At 42.1% G+C, this 23,042-nt stretch overlaps 1 protein-coding gene across 6 annotated transcripts in view; it reads left to right on the forward strand.

Annotated features, from left to right (window-relative positions):
* LOC125886746 (suppressor of tumorigenicity 7 protein homolog) overlaps positions 1 to 23,042 on the forward strand; it is a 92,836-nt gene that overhangs the window by 64,476 nt on the left and 5,318 nt on the right. For 3 of the 6 annotated variants that reach the window (XM_049573043.1, XM_049573042.1, XM_049573048.1), the window contains 12 exons: positions 458 to 617; positions 7,310 to 7,364; positions 8,017 to 8,132; positions 9,360 to 9,435; positions 11,612 to 11,766; positions 11,869 to 11,966; positions 12,234 to 12,363; positions 14,433 to 14,505; positions 17,464 to 17,566; positions 19,539 to 19,689; positions 19,841 to 19,933; positions 22,448 to 22,590. In XM_049573043.1, coding sequence (XP_049429000.1) covers positions 458 to 617; positions 7,310 to 7,364; positions 8,017 to 8,132; positions 9,360 to 9,435; positions 11,612 to 11,766; positions 11,869 to 11,966; positions 12,234 to 12,363; positions 14,433 to 14,505; positions 17,464 to 17,566; positions 19,539 to 19,689; positions 19,841 to 19,933; positions 22,448 to 22,590 — 1,353 coding nt within the window. The remainder of the gene's footprint in view (positions 1 to 457; positions 618 to 7,309; positions 7,365 to 8,016; positions 8,133 to 9,359; positions 9,436 to 11,611; positions 11,767 to 11,868; positions 11,967 to 12,233; positions 12,364 to 14,432; positions 14,506 to 17,463; positions 17,567 to 19,538; positions 19,690 to 19,840; positions 19,934 to 22,447; positions 22,591 to 23,042) is intronic. The other 3 variants (XM_049573044.1, XM_049573047.1, XM_049573045.1) reach the window with 3 other exon arrangements.

Below are 23,042 nucleotides of genomic sequence, written 5' to 3' on the forward strand. Positions count from 1 at the left end.
TCTGCAGAGTTTCAGTCCAACCAAACAGCAGGATTAACTGATTAGTTCCTCTCCGCTCCTCTCAGGCTGGAGGTGGTGATTGGTTAAATTCTGTAGGAGAACACTCCAGGGCTTTTGTGGCACACGGCTGAGAACTAGTGGTGCAGACAGTGTTAATCACTGGAGTAGTTTAGTCCACGGTCTAATTGAAATCATAAAGTTGGTGTTAGGAGCAGATGGGGAATAGCTGCTAGCTGAAGTTATTTAGCTGACAGGGTATTTTTCTAAACCAGCTACCAGCCAGTAATTGTCTTTATGTGTTCATCCTGTTTTATGTGGAAACTCAGGTTGGCTGCATCGTTTAGATTTATCACCTCTGTTTGAGGAGAAACATGAAGTATTTCTTTACTCATCCATGTGGTCACCACTGAACTAAACTGAATATTTTTCTCTCCCTCTCTCTGTCTCTGTCTCTCAGATATTTGAGTGGTGGTATTTCAGGAAATATGGGACGTCCTTCATAGAGCAGGTGTCTGTGAGTCACCTGCGCCCCCTGCTGGGCGGAGTGGACAGCAGCTCCCCCAGCAACTCCAACACCAGTAATGGAGAGGCAGATTCTAATCGACAAAGTGTGTCCGGTAAGAGCTGATAGGAACATCCACCACACACATGAGAGCACCTCACAGAGCTGTGTGCAGCATCAGGACAGAAAGCAGGACAGAGCCTGATTTTAACATCAGTATACAGCTCTGTGTTGGTGTTTGACATCATCGCCAACATTTCCATCACTCACAACAGGGAGCATTTTAGTAGAAACAGAGACCAGCTGGTAATAAAAAGATGCTTCTATGAGATCAAGAAAATGTGAAGGGAGATTTGTACAATGAAACATGTTTTCATGGTATTATTTTACATTTGTCTCTTTAAAAAAAAAAACAAACAAACAATGTGGGTAGTGTGTGTAAATAAACTATGGTTTACTTCCCTCAGTCTAACTCGTGCCTTGATATCCCTCCTCCCCTCCTGACAGAACTCTGCCAAATGATGCAAATGATGCATCACATGTCACCCAGCAGAGTTTCGCTGGCTCTCCTGGTCTGTTGCTTAAACTACAGTCTGTACCTGCACATTTTCGTATTGCCCACCACCTATGCCACCACAGACACAAAGAGTATAGAAGCAGGTCAAGGGGCGACATCTAGCTCACCTGGTAGAGTGTGCACACCTTATAGGCTGAGTCCTGGGTTCAGTTCCAGCCCACGGTCCTGTGCTGAGCATCATCCCCCGCTCACTCCCTTTCCTGTCAATTTACCGCTGTCCTATGACTGTGACTGTGACTGGGCAGTGCTGTGTGAATATGAACCAAGATTCTGTTACTGCACTGCGTATTTCTTGCCAAAAATGTTTTCAGAAACATATTTTAGTGCCGTGTTTAGCTGTAATAGTGAGAGTTTGTGAACAGGAAGTGAGTTACTGAGTTGCCTGTTTCTCACCTCAGATGTTTTCAGAAACATGTTTTAGCTGCTGTTTAACTGTGATAGGAGATCATTTGTTACCAGCTGGCCATCACTGTGTCAAACGGACAAGTTTGCATTATGTCACCCACCAGTGGGAGCGTTTATTGGTCTGATATGATGCAATGCATTCTGGTAGCTGTAGGTTTATTACCTTGTGATGAGAAACGAATGCCACAGCCCTTTTTCCTCTGTCTTCTCTGGTCAAAGCACCGATTTCAAAAGTATTTTTGTCTGTCTGCTGCACAGACAGTTTTATGAAAATACCATTTTTCTATCTATACGTGTTTAACAAGTCCTTGAAATTCGAATGAGCCACATAACGCTGTCTTTTAATTTGACAAAAGTTTTGTTCATCAAGTCAATAAAATCAAATCGCTCAGCTTTTTCTTTTTTAAATTCTGACACATCAACGTCTTGTGGTGTGCTCCTCCTCTCCTTGGTGATGTCCTGCCCCATCATAGTTTGTTTTTACTCACCTCCTAAAACTCCATTAAAACCAGCAGGCCTATGCTGGTATGGCTAAACTTAACATGACTTAATGTCATGAGCCAGCTTTTCACTGTCATTTGTTGTCGTCTGTCTTCAGCAGTGCAGCGGTGTCATAGCTCCACCTCAAACTCACATTGAAACTTAAGCTCCAGCTCACATTGTTTCCTTGCGCTAATTCAGATGGTTTTATTTTAAAGATAATTTTTCCTTCCTGTCGTAACGAGCTGACAAATCTGTCTGATAGGCACCATGTGCAGGCAGGAGGGCGCCACTTGTGTGTTCAGTTGAAGTCAGTTTCTGTGGTTACGTTGATGCTCTCGCTCTGAAACTTTCTCTGGATTGGAACTTTGTGTTGAGGATTTGTATACAATAATGTCTAAAAAGAGTGTGATAAGTAACCCTTCACTGAGAAGAGACATTGATCATATACTTTATTTATGTTTGATAAAAATTCCCCTGAAAATGAAAAAAAATAGTGCTTAAAAAAGTACCTGGACGTTGTTAAATTTCATGTTGTCATGTCTGTATGAACCCTGTAAAACACGCGAAGAACATGAACAGAAAGATGGACGCCTCACTGCCATGTTATAATGTTCATTACCACCATGTATTTATCTAACAGCTACAAAGGGCCGGCTCAGAGTCCCTGCTCACTTTAACTTTCAGCTCCAGATCTCATTCCTTTGCCGGTCACTGCTGCCCTTCACTTTGGTTCTGCTGTGTTAACTTCAAAAAGGAGGACTAAAGAGCCAAAATGTTGTAAAATGTCAAAGCAATTTTTCAGCCGCACTGCAACAAACCCCAGCGGCCTGCTGAAGGCAATGAAAGCATTGATTTTAATGTAGAGTTTGGGGAGAGGCTTTCACACTTGTTTTTACTGATATTGTTTTTGATAGGATCGCTATCAGAATCATTTCTCTGCTGCAGATACAGACAGCTGTTCACACTGCAGCACAACACCTGCCATCCTGTCACCTGTTCGTGTTGATGCACTGACGTTAGGAACTGTCTCAGCTTGTAGAAGGTTTATGTGAGAAACTCTGTCCACAGTTTTGTTTGGATGTGTTGCTTCAAACTGTGAATCTGGAAATATACCTTCATCTTAGTAGTGGTTGCATTTTTTTTACTGTTTGTGGAGCAGCTCCAGGATTTGTACTAACATGTTTACATGGATTTTAAAAGTCTGGTTTTAGTCGGACTGACACGATAAATCAATTTTCTCTAATGTCATGTAAACGTACTGATTGTCACCCTGACCTTCACGCTGAACTCTAAACTAAGATTCTCAAACTGTATGTGGAAAAAAGAGGAAAGAATAGTCGAATACTCGTGTTGAACAGCCAAGTCAAATCGGACTGACATAATTCTGAGTCGATTACAGCCCCAGTAAAGAAACAGGCGAACAGGAAAAGCTCTCTGTTCTGATAAACGTTTAAAGAAGAGGTGTTGCTGTGTTTAAAAAAAAGCACAGTGAGGCCATACTTAGTGACTCACAGTGAACTTGTTGAACTCCAGCAGAGGAAATCTAAGAAATCTAAAAAATTCTGTCTGTCTGTCCAGTGACATCCTGCACAGTCACTCAGTGAGCTCTGCTTAGCGCCTTCTTGGCTTTGCGTTCTACATCAGCGATGCTTTGATCGTGGTTAATCCGTTATATGTGAATTTGCTCCCCAGTGGAAATTCATTCATTTCAAAAGAGGAAATTTCTCGGTGTTGAATAATTCTTTTGGTTCCTTCGCGGATAATACAGGAAAACATTTATCCTACATATGCATCCATAATGCAGCATACATCAAGTAGCTCAGTCTGATTCTGTGCAGCAGCACTTTCTACACACTGAACATCGTGTTAGCAGGAGCCAAAGTTCTGATGAAAGTGAAAGTTCAAACTGTAATGATGTATAAAGTCGCTTGATCAGTTTAATCTCTCCTGTTGTTGAACTGTTTGTGGAGACACCATGCAGCCTGCTTTTGTTTTCAGCCAAACAACTTTGAATTAAAAAGGATTATGTGTGCTGTATGAAATCAACAAGCCATGACTGAGAGAAGAAAGGCAGTCTAATTATTTCCACTGTACTAATCCTCAGTTTTCTGGCTAATAATCTACTCTCTGTAAATCCCTCCATTCAAATCAGAGTTGCAGGGTGTCGCATATTCTTTTCTTTTGTTACAGCAGAAGTGTCAGACAGACAGTTTCACTGAAGACACTTGATTGATTAGTTAGAGTCTGCACTTGAACTGAAAGAATGTAGTACAGTGTGAATTCAGTAGGTGTGTGAGACTGAACTGATTCTAGTGTGGCTCCACATTTAGTCATGAAATGTGTCTTTTTGTTTTTCAGTGAGGGTTAGTATTTCTGAAAGTGTTTATAGTGGCTTCTCTACTCTTTGTAATGTCAGGATTGGGTTCGATTTAAAGATGGTAGCTGGTGCTGAAATTATAAGTTGATAAATGAAACAGTTAATCATTTAAATTAATTTTTCAAGGCAAAATAGATTGTGTCTTGTGACTGAGTCAAGCTGTCTTTGAGAACTGTGTGTTATCGATCTTCCACATTAGCTGTACCCCTCTGACCTCCTAACCAGCACAGAAGCTAAACAGCGTGCTTTTGTTGACACCACAACACAAACACATAACAGATGGAGGCAGCTGTAGAGCAGCAGCTCCTGTGTTCTGCAGGTAAAATTACTGTTGTTATCAGTGGGGTCTGGCGTCGAAGAGAGCAGAGATAACGGCTTCAGTTTCCTGTCGGAAAAACATACAAATAAAAGCAGAGTTGGCGTTTAATAGTTTCGGGGATATATTGGGGATATGTGATCAAACCCATCCAGGCCCCAGTCCCTCACATGAAGCTGGTTCTCCGTACTTGAATTGGACGTCTCTTTGACTGGATGGTGAAAACATTCAAACACTGCCAGGTTAGGAAACATTTTAGCATGCTCCTTCCACCACCATCAAACCTCCAAAGGATCCTCCTTGGGTGTCTTGAACTCCATGTAGGCTGCCACCTCATCCTCGGGCTGCAAAGTTTCATGGCTGGAGTCCTCCACGTCGGTGACCAATGTGACCACGGGGTCAAAGGTTACACTTGTGTCACTGACTTTCAAAATAAAAGGCAAGGCAAGGCAAGTTTATTTGTATAGCACAGTTCAACACAAGGTAATTCAAAGTGCTTTACAGAGACATTAAAAGCAACAAGACACAATTTAAAACAGTAAAAATAGTCGATTAAAAAGGGAAATAGAAATTGAGAATGATAGTGATAATAATAAAATACAGTAACATAAAATAAAAACAGGCTCAATACATTGAACAGTCAGGATAAGAAAAGAAGTAGAATAATAAAAGGCATAAATCAGCAGTGTGTCGTTAAAAAGTACGCTGCAGTAGAATACAGCAGGTAAGTATTTAATCTAAGAGTATGCTTCAGTAAACAATAGTGTTTTTAGCCCTGATTTAAAGGAGCTGACAGTTTGAGCAGACCTCAGATCTGCAGGAAGTTTGTCCCACAGGTGAGGAGCATAATAACTGAATGCTGCCTCACCTTGCTTGGTTCTTGTTCTTGGAACACACAACAAACCTGTTCCAGATGACCTAAGGGGTCTGGATGCTTCGTAGGGAACCAGTAGATCAAGCATGTATTTTGGTCCGAGACCATTCAGGGCTTTGTAGACCAGCAGTAAGATTTTAAAATCTATTCTTTGACTCACAGGAAGCCAGTGTAGCGATTTAATGACCGGTGTAATATGGTCCAGTTTCCTGGTGTTTGTAAGGACTCTGGCGGCAGCGTTCTGAATCAGCTGCAGCTGTCTGATTGATTTTTTGTTAAGGCCTGTAAATAAGCCATTGCAATAATCCAACCTACTAAAAATGAATGCATGAATAAGTTTTTCCATGTCTTGTTTAGACAGAAACCCCTTAATTCTAGCTATATTTTTTAGGTGGTAATAGGCAGATTTAGTAATAAACTTTAAATGGCGGCTGAAGTTCAGGTCTGAGTCAATAATAACACCAAGATTTCTGGCTTGATTTGTAGCTGTCAATGACATAGAGCCAAGGTGGGCGCTGATCTTTGCCCTTTCATTTCTAGGGCCAAAAATTAATACCTCTGTCTTTTCTGGATTTAGCTGGAGAAAATTCTGGCACATCCAGTCACTGATTTGATGAATACAGTTACTCAATGAGAGTAAGGGACTGTAGTCGGGTGATGACACTCAGATGTAGAGTTGTGTGTCGTTGGCATACGTATGATAGGAGATGTTGTGATGTTCCATAATCTGGGCTAGGGTAGCATATAGATGTTGAACAGAAGTGGTCCGAGAATGGACCCTTGAGGAACCCCACATGTGATCGTAGTTTGCGCAGATTCATGGTTACCAATTGACACAAAAAAGTCCCTATCTTGTAAGTAAGATTTGAACCATTGTAACACAGTGCCAGTGAGTCCCACCCACTTTTCCAATCTGGAAAAGGAAAGGAACTGCAGCTTGATAATAGAGATTTAGATGTTAGAATATTACACATGTACTGCACAGCTTTTAACTTTGGTTTATTCTGAAAAAACAAAAAATAACAATCTACGTGTAGTTCATTTTTCCCGTACCTTTTTTTATATATATACATATTTTATACATATTTTTATTACACAGCTTTTCGTGGGTTACCTGACCCGCTGCAGGACTTTGGTACCAAGTATGGGTCAAGCTGTAAAACCACTGAACCCTACAATTTCAACAATGCATCAGGATTGCCTCAACGTTCATGTAAATGTTCAGGTCTTTAAAACTTAAGCACGTCACACAAGTTGTCTGTTATAAATGTTTTCCCTAAAGTAAAGATAGTAACTATGATTGCATCATCAGGGGGTTTTCAGCTCCTCCAGAGTCATAGGTCATATTTTACAGGTGTTTTCTCAGAATGAGTCAAACTCTTTATGATAAAGGGACTGATCTTGATGAGTAAAATTGCCGGAGTTTCCCTCTCTGTTGGGAAATTTATCACATGTCAAAAAGTATATTTGGTATCAACATATCAAACCCCCAAATCTTTATATCCTGTATCCTGCATTTATCTGTTGAGTGCTGTGAGCCGAAACACTGACGGCAGTGAGAGTTTGTGCAGAGGCATGTTTTGGTCGCTGAGGAGTTTTTGGGCCTTCTCCCTGTCAGCTGTGCTCAGAGAGGTCGATAGCCAGTCAAGCAGCTGTAGGGCGGATGGCAGAACGCACAGTCAAGCCCTTTGAAGTGTGGCGAGGAGGCTCAGTGTCGACTTTACCCTCGACACTCATCACCACTGTTGTTCTCTCTGTCTGTCTCCCTCCTGCAGAATGTAAAGTATGGAGAAATCCGCTGAATTTATTTCGTGGAGCTGAATATAATCGGTGAGTGATGGCAGCTGAGCTCAGGCCTCCACTGTCTCTCTTTTTCTTCCCTCTCTCTGATGTGTGTGTGTTTGTTTTCCTAATCAGTCTCTCTCGTGTTTCCTTATCTGTGTTTGATAAACTCTTTCTTCTCCTTCTCTTACTCTGTTTCTCACCTCACACTCCGTCATCTGTTTGCCGTTTTCTCTTTATCCTCGTGTTTCATTTATCTTCTCCTCTGACCATCATCTGTTCCTTATCAACTCCTCCTTTCTGTCTCTGTGCATCCTCTCATCCTTTCTTCTTCTTCACATTTCTTTTACTTTCCTTCCTTTTGATTTGTGCTCATCAGTTTCACTTCTCTGTCATTCTTCCTTTTATCCTCTCTTTGATGTCTCTGCCTCCTGCTCCTCCGATTGAGTCATCCTCCACTTTCCCATTTCTCATGTTGTAATTATCCTGTCATTTTCTCTACCTCTAAACCTACATGCGGAGCTCCGGCCAATCTCAGTCAAGTACAATAGCCATTAAGGCTGCACAGGCTGTGACTCATTTACTGTTATCTGAACAACATCTTAGGAACATCTGAGCAGCTGAATTAGCTCAGGTCTTTCATTCTCTTGATCTTTCACTTAGTGCACTGCTGATTATCAATCTTTGTGCTTGTTTTCAGATATACGTGGGTAACAGGTCGAGAGCCGCTGACATACTACGATATGAATCTGTCGGCACAAGACCATCAGACCTTCTTTACATGTGACTCAGACCACCTGCGGCCTGCTGACGCCAGTAAGCAAACACGTGCATATACAGTACAGCATCGTCATTTGTGTGCGTAGGTGGTGATGTAATATAATGATAATAGCTTCATTTGTAGAGCACTTATCTAAACAAAGTGCTTCACAAAGTGCATGAAAGTAAGACAATTATAACAATAATTAGAAAACAAAAAGAGGCCAAAACAGCACAAAAGGAAATAAAACACAAAAGTTACAAATCAGGCATTAATAAGGAAAGCTTTCCTATGAAATAAGTTTAAGTGTAACAGGTTAGTACTCTTACATCGTGTCGATTAAATAATGACCCACTCTGTCACTGTCCGGCTTGCACCCACATTTATTTTGGCACTGGTGGATCTAAAACAAGACAATCAGCCTCCACAGCTCAACATACACTGAAACAAAACATGTAAGGCTTGCAGCAAATCAAACAGCCACACCACCTGGATTAGCCGCCACTCACAGCTAACAAGCTAATAAAGTTACCTGCACAGTAACCTAAAATACATCTCCAACCACCCAACATCATCACAGAACATTAGTTAGTGTTTCCAGGAGCTTTTACGGCAAATAAAACGCACGTTTAACCATAAAAAGTAAAGTATTTTTGGCGAAGCTTAGCTGAAGGCAACAGAGACAGCAGACTGTGACAGAGCACGGGGGCTCCTCAGTGAAGTCTGCAGGACCTTGTCAGTGTGGCGTTCAAGTACATACAAAAAAACTAAGAAATCTCTGTGGTAACTAATACATCTCAACAAACAACATTAAAATCAGTGCACCTTCCATAATGACAGCTTGTGATGGTGTGTGGGATCACCAGATTATTAACTCTGTTACATAAGCAATTATTTAAAAACAAGTAATGTGCTGTCAAGCCTGATCTCCTCAGGCAGAGAATTCCAGAGCCTCGGGGCCTCGATGGCAAAATCCCAGTCACCTTTAGTTGCCAGCCTCGATCTAGGGATGACTAGCAAGGGTAGACTTGATGATCTCAGGTCATGACTTGGAGCACAGGTAGTCAGAAGCTCAGCTGTATAACTGGGAGCTAAACCATGTTGAGGATTAAAAGTTATTAAAAGAATCTTAAAATCATTCTGAAGTTAACTGGCAGCCAACAGAGGGAGGTGAGAATTGGGGTGATATGTGACTTACGATTTGTCCCAGTTAAAACATTAGCTCCCCTACATCCTGCACACTGGATCTTTAAATGTTCTTCTTTGTGTTTGTTTGGTGACAGTTATGCAGAAGGCGTGGAGAGAGAGGAACCCACAGGCTCGTATCTCTGCAGCACATGAAGCTCTGGAGCTCGAAGAGTGAGTTCACTTCATCTCTGTATAAATGTGTGTTGTTTTAGGACTTTTAGACCCCCTGAGACGAGCTGTTGGGACTGTTGGTTATCATTTAAAATAGTGATGTGTTAATGTGAGAAATCAAAAGTACAGTTCAAATAAATCTGTTCAATGGTCTGTGTTAATAGTGGTGATAATTAATTATTATAATGATACCCAGTGAAACAGGGAGTCCTTGGAGCATAGAACGTGCCCTGTCAATTTTTAATTCTCCTGTTTAAAGTTTTATTCATGCAGAAAACACAGATTGATTTTTGTTCTCATTTTCTACCTATAACCTGCCTCATGAAGCTCAGTAGATTCAAACATCACTGACCAGCAGTGAGCCGAGAAATGTCTTTTAAATGGAACTGGAAATTGTTTAAGGATGAAGCGACTGTAGGTTTTACTCAGCTAGAATTACAGACTAGATCATCTTAAGTCACAAGCTGTGACTGCCATCTTCCTATCAAATTAGACCATCCCTGTCTTTTGGAGTAGCAACGTCCATGGAGTCAGATTTTACTTCTTTGCGTCAAAGGCTGAATTATAGAACGCACTGAGAGCTGATGTTGTTTCTGTGTGCGAGTGAGTTACTGCCACAAGCGAGGGAGGTCAAGTATCTCGGGGTCTTGTTCATGAGTGAGGGTAGAATGAAGCGTGAGATGGATCGGCAGTTTGGTGTGCCGTCTGTAGTGATGCAGGCGCTGTGCCGGACAGTCGTGGTGAAGAGGGACCTGAGCCAGAAGGCGATGCTTTCGATTTACTGGTCCATCTACGCCCCAACCCTCACCTGTGGTCATGAGCTCTGGGTAGTGACTGAAAGAATGAGATTGTAGATACAAGCAGCTGAAATGAGTTTCCTCTGTAGGGTGTCTGGGCTCAGCCTTAGAGATAGGGGGAGGAGCTCGGAGTAGAGCCACTGCTCCTTTGCGTCGAAAGGCTTCAGTTAAGGTGGTTCAACATCTGATCAGGATCCTCCTGGGCACCTCCCATTAGACGTGTTCCAGGCACGTCCCACTAGTAGGAGGCCCCGGGGCAGACCCAGAACACACTGGAGGGATTATATATCTCATCTGGCCTGGGAACACCTCAGGGTTCCCCAGGAGGAGCTGGAAAGCATTGCTGTGGAGAGGGACGTCTGGGGTGCTTTGCTTGGCCTGCTGCGCCTGCATCTCTACCAGCAATAACGAACAAGGCAACACCAGGGTCTAGTTTTAGATGTTTTGTTTAAGGATTTTAAACAGGGTATGGAAGATATCTTGTGTGTTTTCTCCCCACCCGATCCCACGGCCTGGAGGGGGCTGGGTACTCTGCTCAGGTCGGTGAGGGCTGGTTACATATGAACAGCTGTCACTTATGGTTGCAACACTAATTAATACAAAAATACAAACATTTATCACATTGTATGTCATGTTTTAAAGTAAAGAAGCTTACCTAACTTGGTTGTGATTGGCCGGTGAGCCCACACCCTCTCATCATGTGTGACCGGAACACAGAGAGGGACCATAAAGAGACAAACTTTAAACACACTGATCAGGAGAGGCGCCTCTAATTTCGTTATATTCCAACAGTTCCCGCGACCTGCTGATTGCTTTTTGACCGCCTGCTCCCACTTGCAGCAAAGTTAACGCCGCCCCCTCCCACATGATTTGAGTCGGGGATCCCAGTGCAGCTCTTTAGTTAGTAGACTTCAATATGGAATAACCTGAAAGATTGTAAGCAGCAGGTTTTGTTGGAGGGAGGGTTGATGCTTCTCACCACAGATTGGTCCTCTGTGTACCTGCATCATTCATAGGGGAAGACAAGTTGTTTTCATTGCAGTGTGGGTTTATTTTTAGGAGCATCTGTGACTACAAAGGCATTGCAGAGGAATTGTAGCAGTGCTGTGTGTTGCTTTCAGCTCATATCAAGGCCGTGACAGCCCGTTGACTCAGAGGAAAACTTCTTTGATCAGTGCTCTGTCAGATGCTGCTTACAAACACATGAAGCGTAAGCGCAGTTTTAAAGCACAGAGATGCCACACTGTGTAGACAAACAAGACGCCCTGTGTATTGAGTTGGTAAATCAATGAACGTCTCCATGAGGATATGAGAATAAGGTTAGTTTGTAATTTCCTGGTTAACAGATCCTGCTCCTCTCCTCCTCTCCTCTCCTGTAGCTGTGCGACAGCGTACATCCTGCTGGCGGAGGAAGAAGCTACAACCATCATGGAGGCTGAACGTTTGTTTAAACAGGCGCTAAAAGCTGGAGAGGGCTGTTACCGCCGCAGCCAACAGCTCCAACATCACGGTACACAGTATGAAGCCCAGCACAGTGAGTATGAGCGGGTGGAAACTGGTCCATCACATAATTGTTTATATGACCAGTAAAAGAGGTCTGCATGTGTGACATCATGTGTGTGTGTCCCTCCACCAGGAAGAGACACCAACGTATTGGTGTACATAAAAAGAAGACTGGCCATGTGCTCCAGAAAGCTCGGCCGAACACGAGAAGCAGTTAAAATGATGAGAGATGTAAGTACACAGTCTGCCAGCAGAACACACACACACACACACACACACACACACACACGACTGACAGGAGGTTGTTCTTTGATTCCTGACGACATGAGATCAGTTTGATTACAGCTGTCAGGAGACTGAACTCCACACGTCCAACACTCACTCACATTACAAGGCTTTAACTAGACAGCGTTGTGTAACTGTATAATAATGACCCAAAGCTGTTGTCTGCTGACTGTGCATGTGTCGCCCCCTGTCCGGTATTACATGTAACAACAGTTGTGTGTTTTCCAGTTAATGAAGGAGTTCCCTCTCCTCAGTATGTTCAACATCCACGAGAACCTGCTGGAGTCGCTACTAGAGCTCCAGAACTACGCCGACGTCCAGGCCGTTCTGGCCAAGTACGACGGTGAGGAACTCAAACACACAGCGCCACGATTTTATCTGTGTTCACATAGAAATTAAAAACCCAGTTTATATACAGTATAATGATGGCAAAGTACTTGATGTCTTATGTGGTGTGCCCACTCAAATGTTCATTAATGCTGTAAAACTACTTTATAGTTTTTTTTGTTTGTTTGTTTTTTTGGCAGACAGATTTCTGTTTTTTTTTTAAACTAATAAATGTATGTAATATTACAAACCTGTACTTCCATAGCCAGGGAAGCCGATAACTGCTGTGCTTGCTATTATTTTTTTAATGCCGTTAACTTCAGAGCTGTTATCTCGAGAACAAGATAACCAACCCGTTATCACGAGAAGACAAAAGTTGTTTCCTCTTCTTACTTATGAGTCATTTCAGATTTATATTTATAATTAAAGACAACAAACACTGACCGAAGTACAAATGAAAAAATCCCAGATCAGGTGGCGATATGACAACTGTAGCAGCTGATGAAAACTACACATCAACGGTAAATGGACTGCACTTGTATAGCGTCTTTCTAGTCTTTCAACTTCTCAAAGCACTTTTTACACTATGAGTCACACTCACCCATTCACACACACACACATTCATACACTGGTGGCCGAGGCTGCCGCACAAGGTGCCACCTGCTACTCAGTTTTTAACACACACACACACCCACACCGAAGGAACAGCCATCAGGAGCAATTTAGGGCTCAGTATCTTGCTCAAGGATACTTCGACATGCAGACTGGAGGAGCCGGGGATCGAACCCTTGATATTCCAATTAGTGGACAATAGGGCTGCAAAGATTAGTCGACTAATCGATGACCTATCGCCTATTAAGATAATAAACTATTTTAGTAGTCGACTAATCAGTTTGAGTCATAGAAAAGTACTATAAAGTACCCCAAAATACTCTTACTGCAGCTTCTTACGTTCAAATATTGGCAGCTTTACACACTCTCCCGTGACAGTGAACTAAAACCCTTTGGCGTGAGTATGAAACAAGACATTAGATGACATAATTTTGGGGTTTGGGAGAGACAGACCGATATTTTTCAACATTTTAACATATTTTTTAGATAAAATGATTAGTCGGCTAATCGAAGAAATAATCGTCAGATTAGTCGACAATGAAAATAATCGTTAGTTGCAGCCCTAGTGGACAACCCGCTCTCCGTTCTGAGCCACAGCTGCCTCAAAGGGTTTATCAAGGGTTTACATCATCTCTCTCAACCCGACTGACGGTTCCTTCCAATCAGAGCAGCCTCTTCCCATTTTTATTCTGACTCTATTACTCTGATTATTAGTGGATTAACAGTTCTCTGTAATTATCCCGCTGTCTCGATAAAGCAAAAGTTGTTTTCTCGTGTTTAATTATTTTTTTATCTCAAGATAATAAAATGATTGACTCTTGATCTTGAGATGATGGCATTAAGATTTTTTTGTGGGTTTTTGGCTTTATGAGACGGGACAGATTAAGTATGAATGGCAGCAGGGGGACATTGCCTTTGTACATGGGATGCCCGCTCTACCGCCCCAGGATAATGGCATTAGAAAATAATTGCAAGCACGGCCATCCATGGCTTCCTTACACAGCAATGTTCGTTTTTTACTTACTTGAGTTAATTTGGCAGAAAAAAAGCTCTTAAATTCACTTGAATTGGCAAAATAAACATGAAATTTAATAGATTTACTTTGTGAAACTGTTCTCAGTGATGATGTTAATAGATATGTAGGATTTAGTAAAGAGTGCAGCAGACATTGTAAACCAACCTACATAAAGATATACAACATCGATCTGTCAGGATGTAACACAACACTGGTAAAGCTGTGACAGTGTCTTTGATTCATCCATGTTTACGTTAATATAGAATATCTCAGCCTCAGTGTTGGAGTCGTGTTTACATCAGTGAAAAAAGAATTAAGATCAAACTGAACTGTTGGACGAGTGAAAAATAAGACTTGATAACACCCCCGAAGCGATGAAACCCAAACTCATTATCTTTGTTCACAAACCCCTCGAGGCGGCTGCAGTGTGACATGTCTGCTTTGTGTCTCCCCCACAGATATTAGCTTACCCAAATCTGCAACAATATGCTACACAGCAGCCTTGCTCAAAGCCAGGGCGGTATCGGACAAGTGAGTATCGCTTTTCTTCTGCTACATACCTGCTCTGCTATTTAAGAGTTTAACATGACCCGGGAGCTGCTCAGTGTGAATGAGAGAGGAGCTGGTTTAGTGACAGTGGGTGAGCAGTTATTCAGCTCTATGATGCAGAGCTGCCTGGAGGGTCGATCACTGTGACTGAGTGTTTCTGTCAGTGTGCTGCTGTCAACCAGAGGGACAGGGTTATTTATGACTGTAAAACATATCATAATGGTGCACACAATAAACCACAGAAAGAGCCTTTATTTAATCTGTGTACCCATTTAAACACACTCGTATGTGCACACACAAAACATTCATATTAGCTGTTTGTAGCTTTATCTTTTTTTCCCCCATTGATTATTTTTAATGTTCATTTTAGTGTCAAAAGTGGTCTGAGAACTAGAGATGTTCGCAATAATAAACACAGTAAATTGATCATGTTGAATTCTCCATTATCAGGATGATCATGAATATAATGTCCAGCAGCACCGAAAGAGACTGCTGGGCAACAACCAATAAAAGAAAATCAGTCTGCACACACACCAAATTCAAAAACACAAAAGGTCTTAATCAAGCATCGTCATATTTCATATAAAAAGCTACAACTCCAGTTTCAAAAAACTGATAAACGTCATTGTTTAATGTGAATATACACTCACTCACTCACTCACTCACTCACTCACAAATTTGATGCCTGTAACACATTAAAATAAAGTTGGAACAGGAGTCACCGCTGTGTGACATCACCTTTTCTTTTAACAACACTCAGAATGTGTTTGGGAGCACGAACTGTCATTGGTAGAAGCAGCGATGTGTTTACTGACAGTGGTTTTCCACAGTGTTCCTCAGCCCATGTAGTAAAGATCACAGGCATTCAGTGTTAGTTTTCAGCCATTTCTCCAGAGCCTCTAAATTTTTTTTATGATATTTTAGATTGTAGATGGTGAAATCCTAAATTTCTGCCATCGTGCATTAAAAAATGTTCTTAAACTGTCGGACTATTCGCCCACACAGTTATCACAATGTGACCGTCCGTACTTGTGAACGACTGAGCCTTTTGAGGACGTTTCTTTCATAGCCAATAATGACACTTGAATCTGTTACCTGTGAAGTGTCCCAGGTGTATTTTGAGCATACCACAACTTTCCCGGTCTTTTGTTGCCTCTGTCCCAACTTTTTTGGGACGTGTTGCAGCATCAAATTCAGTGTTAATAAAAAAAAAAAAAAGTATCAGTTTGAACATTAAATATCTTGTTTCACACTGTTATTCAGTAAATATAGGTAAAAAAAAAAGCAAAAAAGTTTTTATTTGTGTTTTACACAGTGTCCTAAGTTTTATGGAGTTGGGATCATTTCAAACAGTTGAAAAGCCTCACTTTGTAAGATTGTTTGTCACTAAAAAGAATGTTCACTTAAAAAAGATGTGTGTGTTTTGTGTCTGTCATGAAATAAAAATATTTGTTTCTGACAAAATGTGAGATAAAGTGATCCCTACGGAGTCCCCAAGGGGACATGTGTGGGAGAGAAAAAAGATGGAAAAAAATAGATGAAAAGATAAATTCTTCTGCATTCTCCTGATAAATATTTTGAGTCTTGTCGTGCACCTCGTGCAGCAGCACAACACGCAGACAGCTCAGTGAAGGTGAATTTAGTCTGGATCAGCAGGTGTGGTGAAGTTCAGTATTCTCAGTCAGACACATCACCGCTCTCACAGCTCTGAAACAGCTGTGCCATCGTTAAACGCGATAACAACCTCAGCTCAGAAATCTTTACCTGAGGGAACGTTTGGATGGTTCAGAGCGTCACGACACGAACACACGTCACCACAAATCTACACCCAAAGAAAGGTGGAGTATTCCAGCAATAACTCTAATGGATCTCACCTCGTACAGTCGCATGGTTAAATAGATAATGTTACACACAGCGTTTACACTGCGATGTGTTTCAAGGATAAAACATGAGACCATAACGCCCCGTCTACACGTACCGATGTTTCTGTAAACTGATATTTTCTCTACGTTTTGGGCCTCTTGTTCACATGCACACTGAGCTTTAGGTCACTAAAGCTGAGTTTTGTTTAAACTCTGGTCACTGTTTATCTCTGTGGAAGTGTAAAACAGAGTTTGGGAAACGATGACATCATCTCATCTCATCTTGTTTCTTTTTGTGGTAATTATGAGCCAGAAACAACAACAACAACAACAACAACAACAACAACACACTACTGGTTTGTTGACATTTCGTTAGCACTGCTTGGTCTAATAATTACTTTACAGTTAAACTCCGTACTGCTGCTTCACTTCATAGACGAACAGATGCTGCTGCACCTGATGTTATTTGGTCCACCAGAAGGTCCATGATTTAAAGTCCACCACAAATGGTGGTCTTTGATCAGGCCCAGTCAAACCAGCAGATGGTGCAGCACTTTCCAGAGTGGGATTGTTGTCAGTGAGGATTGGAAAGAAAGCTTCCACATGTCCTGAGCATCACTTCACAATCATTTTGGCCAGGATAGCTGTGACATGAAAGTTTCATATCATCCTATTCCTGATTATAATCCACCTGTGTCCCTTTTCTGTTCATTATTAAATCCACGATCTCCAGCCTGAAACAGTCTAAGTATCTGTTGGTGATGTACTCGAGTTTTCTGCGGCTCTGATCCTCACATGTTAATCCAAGTGTTCTTTAACCTTCACTTGATTTTATTTATATTATTTATGTGAGTATCAGACGCTCTTCACATGTCAGAGATGTGTGTGATGTTCTGATACACAGCAGCTGGTTAGTGACGTTAGAGTCGTCTTTATTCACTACTGTGGGAGTTGTTTTCAAAATGACTTAGATCATATAGTGATGTACAATCCCATGTGAGATCACTGACAGGAGTATTTGTGTGTGTGTGTGTGTGTGTGTGTGTGTGTGTGTGTGTGTGTGTGTGTGTGTGTGTAGATTTTCTCCAGAAGCAGCATCCAGGCGAGGGCTGAGCACAGCAGAGATGAACGCAGTAGAAGCCATCCACAGAGCGGTGGAGTTCAACCCTCACGTCCCTAAAGTGAGACTCATAAATACTGACAGTGCGCACACACACACACACACACACACACACACACACACACACTACAGCTGCTGAGGTCATACTGTGATCACAGGCTCAGCTTCCTATCAGTGAAGGTGTTAAACTGTTTACGTAAAACATGATTGGCTGTGGTTGAGTTCTGACATGAATCTGTTTCTGTCAACAGCAGACACACACTCACACTGGGTTTAAATAAACACGTTAGATAATTAGTCGCTTTTGATAAAGAGAACTTTGTCAACCAACATGCATGATGTAAACTGAGCAGGACGTGTGATTTAACAGAGACTTCAAACACATCATCCAGTGATAGAGATATATGAGTGATAAGCTACACTCTGCCATGTTGATGTGTGGTCAAGGTTTTAGTTCATGGTAAGAGAAACGATCTTTTCTTAAACCTGTTGTGATAATATTTTAAACGATGGCGTGTTGATGCACAAAACTCTAAAACTATTAAATGTTCAGAACGACAGCAGCTCAGAAATAATAAAGTCTGTCGGCTGCTGTTTATCAGTTCAGTCGGTTCTTAAATTCACAATAAAACTGAGCTAATACACGTCATTTACTTTGAACATGATGTTAAACTCACACTTGTGCTGCTCTATTCATGAAATTAATCCATCTGACTATTTCATAATGTGAATCACTGTCAGTATAGAAACAGAAAAATAGAGAAATAAAAAGCAGCAAAGTGAATTTAATGTGACTCAGGATCTGGTTTGTTTTGAGTTATTCTGACTTCAGATCAGCCCGATTAAAGCCCAACTCAGAGTTGTACGGTGTCTGCTAAATTCGTTGATGAGTGTCCCACGCAATAATCCATCGTTTCATCTCGTGTAGTGTGTTGTAGTAGACAACAACTGACGCCACATCTGGGACGCCTCATGACGTCCTGACAGAAAGTCTGCCATGTTTGATTTTCTTTTTGTTGTTCCCAACTTCTCCCATCACAGCCGTCACTTTGACCAATAGAAACACAGAGCGATCTGCTGCCATGGAAACTGCAGAACAACAGCCCAGCCTTTCAGATATTTCCTGTAGGGACGTTAGCACACAGAGTAAACAGGAAACAGCAGAGGCACTTTATCAACCCGCTGAGTACTGCCATTAGCATCAAGCTAGCAAAGAATGTTCTTTCTTCATAATGGATATAAAGGAATAAAATTCACATAGTGTCTGGGCCTTGACTCAGCACAGCTGCAGAGGCTACCAGCTGCACCTCAACACACGTCATTAGAAACAGGCCTTTGTTTCTCATTCTGTTTTTAGTTTTAATCCTGTTAAGTTAACGCATCATGCCGTCATTTAAAACTCAACACTTCCTGTATCCATTTCAAATTAAAAGCCCCCTATCATTTCAGCTGAGAGAAGCCCTTCATTTCCTGAAAAGGCTTTTATTGTGAAACACTTGCAGGAACTTGTTGTGGAGGATTCAGTGACTGTCATTGTTTGAATTTGGTGCTTCAAATGTAGCTCCGCCCATCTGATGACATTTTTTTGTAATAAGAATAACACCTTGGCTGATACATGAACAGACACAGTGACTGAAATAATAATAAAAATAATTATAAAAATAGGACAAAAATAATCCAATGACATCATGGCACATTGTGAAAGACGACCAGTGAGGTTTGGTTGTGGACCAACGTGTAGTGTGGCAGGTCTGATGGCAAGATTTGCCTAATGTGACATAGTGACTGTAGGAACAGACAAAAATGTTGTGTAGTCTGAACCTGACATTAAAGTTTACAGATGATGAACTCTAGTCAGACTGACGTGTTTCACAGACGACTGCTGTTGGTTTGATTAATCAGGTTCTTAGCGGCCATTTAGATGCAGTTTCTTTTCCACACGCATTTTATTTACCATTTGTGTCAAATTCAGATAAACTGCTGTCACCTGATCATCTGTCTCTTCTCCTCCTCCTCCTCCTCCTCCTCCTCAGTATCTGCTGGAGATGAAGAGTCTGATTCTTCCTCCAGAACACATCCTGAAGAGAGGAGACAGCGAGGCCATCGCCTACGCTTTCTTCCACCTGCAGCACTGGAAAAGGGTCGAGGGGGCGCTCAACCTGCTGCACTGCACCTGGGAGGGCAGTGAGTACACACACACACACACACACACACACACACACACACACACACACACACACTGGCCACATGGTAATTCACAGTTAATTATTGAAGAGGTAATTAGCCGCCTGCAGCCCTTTGTTAATTAAACCTTTGTGTTTTTGTGTGTTTGCAGCGTTCAGAATGATCCCGTATCCTCTGGAGAAGGGTCACCTGTTCTATCCATATCCCATCTGCACAGAGACAGCCGACAGAGAGCTGCTACCCAGTAAGAAACGCCCTGACACACACACACACACACACATTCATACATATACAGTACAAGGCAACAAGTATGGTCTGAAAATTTCAGTTAAAAAAATCTATTTCTACATGTTACTGTAAACCCTCCTGTTTGTTTGCAGGACTGTTTAGTTAAAAGTTAAAACGGTGATAACAACTGGAGTTTAGTCTTGATGGATAAATCATGTGTACTGGAGTGTGTGTTATTATAGAATGACAGAGTAATAATTATGAGCAGTCTCTCAGCAGCATTATTCACACAGACGTGTTTAGTGTGTAGTAGAATCTACAGTTTGTTGACGGTGGGTTTGATTTGATTCTTTGGGACAAAGTGTGATATCTTGTCAGTATTTATGAGGCTGATGTGGATTTAGTCGTTTCATTTAAAATAATTATGCTAATTTTATGTCTGGCACAAAATCGACTGGTTGAATTTGTCATTAATAATTGTGATGATGAGACAAATTCCTTCCTTAGTCCTGAGCACTGGTGTGTGTGTGTGATGTGTGTGTCGTCGTGCTGTCTGCTCAGCAGCTCATCTGTCTTCACACACAAACCTTCACTTGATTAAGTTGGCTCTCAGCCACCAGCAGCAACACACTGGCCTGTGTGTGTGTGTGTGTGTGTGTGTGTGTGTGTGTGTGTGTGTATTTGCAGTATAAACGTCTCTCTCTGCGGACAGTCATGTTTGTTAAAGACAGACAACATTGTGTTTTAACTGATTCCTATTTCCAGCCTCATTAAACCCGTCTGACACACATACATGACGCAGAGCTAACAGCTGCAGCAGCAGTGTGTTTCCTCCCATACAGGAGCAGTATGTTCACACACCATATGTTTGAATGTATGTTAGCAGTAACCTGATCAGACACGTCTGTCTGCGTACGACCACACTGAGTCCTCCTTTTCACAGCAGAGGGAGTCTGTCGTTCAGTTGTATCGAAACAATCTCGTTTACTTTTCCCCCCGAACATTTTTTTTAACTTTACCTTACTGGAATTGCATTTACTCTAAATTTTTGTGTGTGGCTGCTAAGTTAAAATCCAGGATGAGGATGAGAGGCTGTCAGCAGATAAACAGAGATCTGTGTGGGTACATGAGACCCTAAAAAAGAGGCTGGACCATGGGGAGTACCACCAGTTGGTCCAGGAGCTTCTCCTCCATCATGGACGTTTCAAGTACTGCACTTATCTGCTTCCACGCTTGCTGTTTTCTATTGAGATGGTGCTAACTGTGGTGTGTAAAGTCGTTTAGCTCTGGGTATCCAGCAACAGCTACCACCAGTTTCTCCTCCATTGTTTACCGACCACCACAGAAGGCCCGCCTCTCAAATCATCCAATTGGACAATGGGGGAAAAAGCAGAGATGACGTGGGGCACTTTCCTGCTCTGAGTTGAAGTTTTTTTCCACCTCGAGGAGTTCAGAGCGCTCCAGCAAAAACTCCAGGCGCTTAGACCGCAGAAACATGACGCATGTAGCAACAAAAACAGCGAGCAAAAAGCTTCATTTATATTAAGAACAAGTACAAAAAGTTGCCTCCAGCTGCTAAAACACTTTGCGTGTGATCGGTGCTGCGTCTGTACCCAGAGTGCACTCTGCAGTCCGACAGTTTGGAGCAATGAATAACCAAATGGTATAAATATATTTCAACAGCGCACCTAACGAACGGCCGGTCTGAAAATAGAAAATCAAATGTGGTGGCAGATGTTTGATTGGTGGTGGGCCGCCACAAATAAATGAGTGGAAAACCCTGCTTCATAACGTCCTGACCTTTCACTGGTGTACACTCTGTAAGACAACATTTCCATGCAGCAGCTGCAGCAGCACAGCTAATCTGTTGACATGCTGTGTTTCCCTCTGCTGTTGATGGCCAGCTTTGGACTTGTCCTGTAACGTTATCCCCTCCACGAGCAGTCGCCATCTTTCTCAGCTCAGCTGCCTGTTTTACCAGTAGAGACTGACCTCTGGTGGCGCATGATGTGTACTGCAAGACATCGCCTCAACACAGCATCTTATTATCAGGTTACTGGAAAGTGGAGCATCTGTATTTTTGATGGTGTTAAAACTCAGACTGTCAGGATTTCAAAATATCCTGGTATAGTGCAACACTTGCCCTGTTGCAATTTAGCTCCAGATTTAGACTCCGCAGGATTGTCGGTTACTATTTGTAAAGATGCTCGTCAGTGACAGTAAAAGCTCAGATTCTCTTCTGTTGCGTTTCGTCTCTCTATATTTGTGTTTTTCTGGAGTTGTGTGTCTTTGATGCCTGCTGTGTACAGTCTGGCATTTGGTCACTACCTTTTTATAAAGTCCCGAACTCACCTGAGCGCCATGAGATGCATGCCCATAAACAAACAAACAAACAAAACTACCTCGCCTGCAGACATAAATTACATTTTGAGAAGTCTGTGATGTTAATGTCTAAACTAACTTTATCTTTGTGTGTGTGTGTGTGTGTGTGTGTGTGTGTGTGTGTGTGTGTGTTTGTCCCACGTGGAAGCAGTGTTTCACGAGGTGTCAGTCTACCCTAAGAAGGAGCTGCCCTTCTTCATCCTCTTCACAGCCGGTCTCTGCTCCTTCACCGCCATGCTGGCTCTGCTCACACACCAGTTCCCTGAACTCATGGGAGTGTTTGCTAAAGCTGTGAGTACACACACACACACACACACACACACACACACAGACACAGAGTAACTTGTTTTGTAAAGTTTAAAACACAGAGCTTTGGCTTCTGCTGCAGCACATCGCAGTAAAAACAATGAGAGGTGAAGCGTTGCTGCAGACGGTCTCTAGTGAACCAATCTGAATGATTCTGTTGACCTATGACCTTCTCTCTTGCGCGCTCAAAACTTTCCTCTTAACCTGCACTTTGGTTCATGACGAGGGATCTTAAAAGTTAATAGCCTCATTTCCATAAGCTCTGCTGGATGGAATAATATTCCAGTGACCCTCTGCCCTGTGTTATCCTCCACCTTTGGTTAGAAAACTCTGCTTTGCACTCGTGTCATGACCTAACAGGCAGATCGCCACGATGAGCTCATTTGATTTTAATGACCCCATGACCTTTCATCTACCACACTCAGGATAAACTTTCT

The sequence above is a fragment of the Epinephelus fuscoguttatus genome, linkage group LG4 (assembly GCF_011397635.1).
Source record: "Epinephelus fuscoguttatus linkage group LG4, E.fuscoguttatus.final_Chr_v1".
In the NCBI taxonomy this organism is placed as follows: Eukaryota; Metazoa; Chordata; class Actinopteri; order Perciformes; family Serranidae; genus Epinephelus; species Epinephelus fuscoguttatus.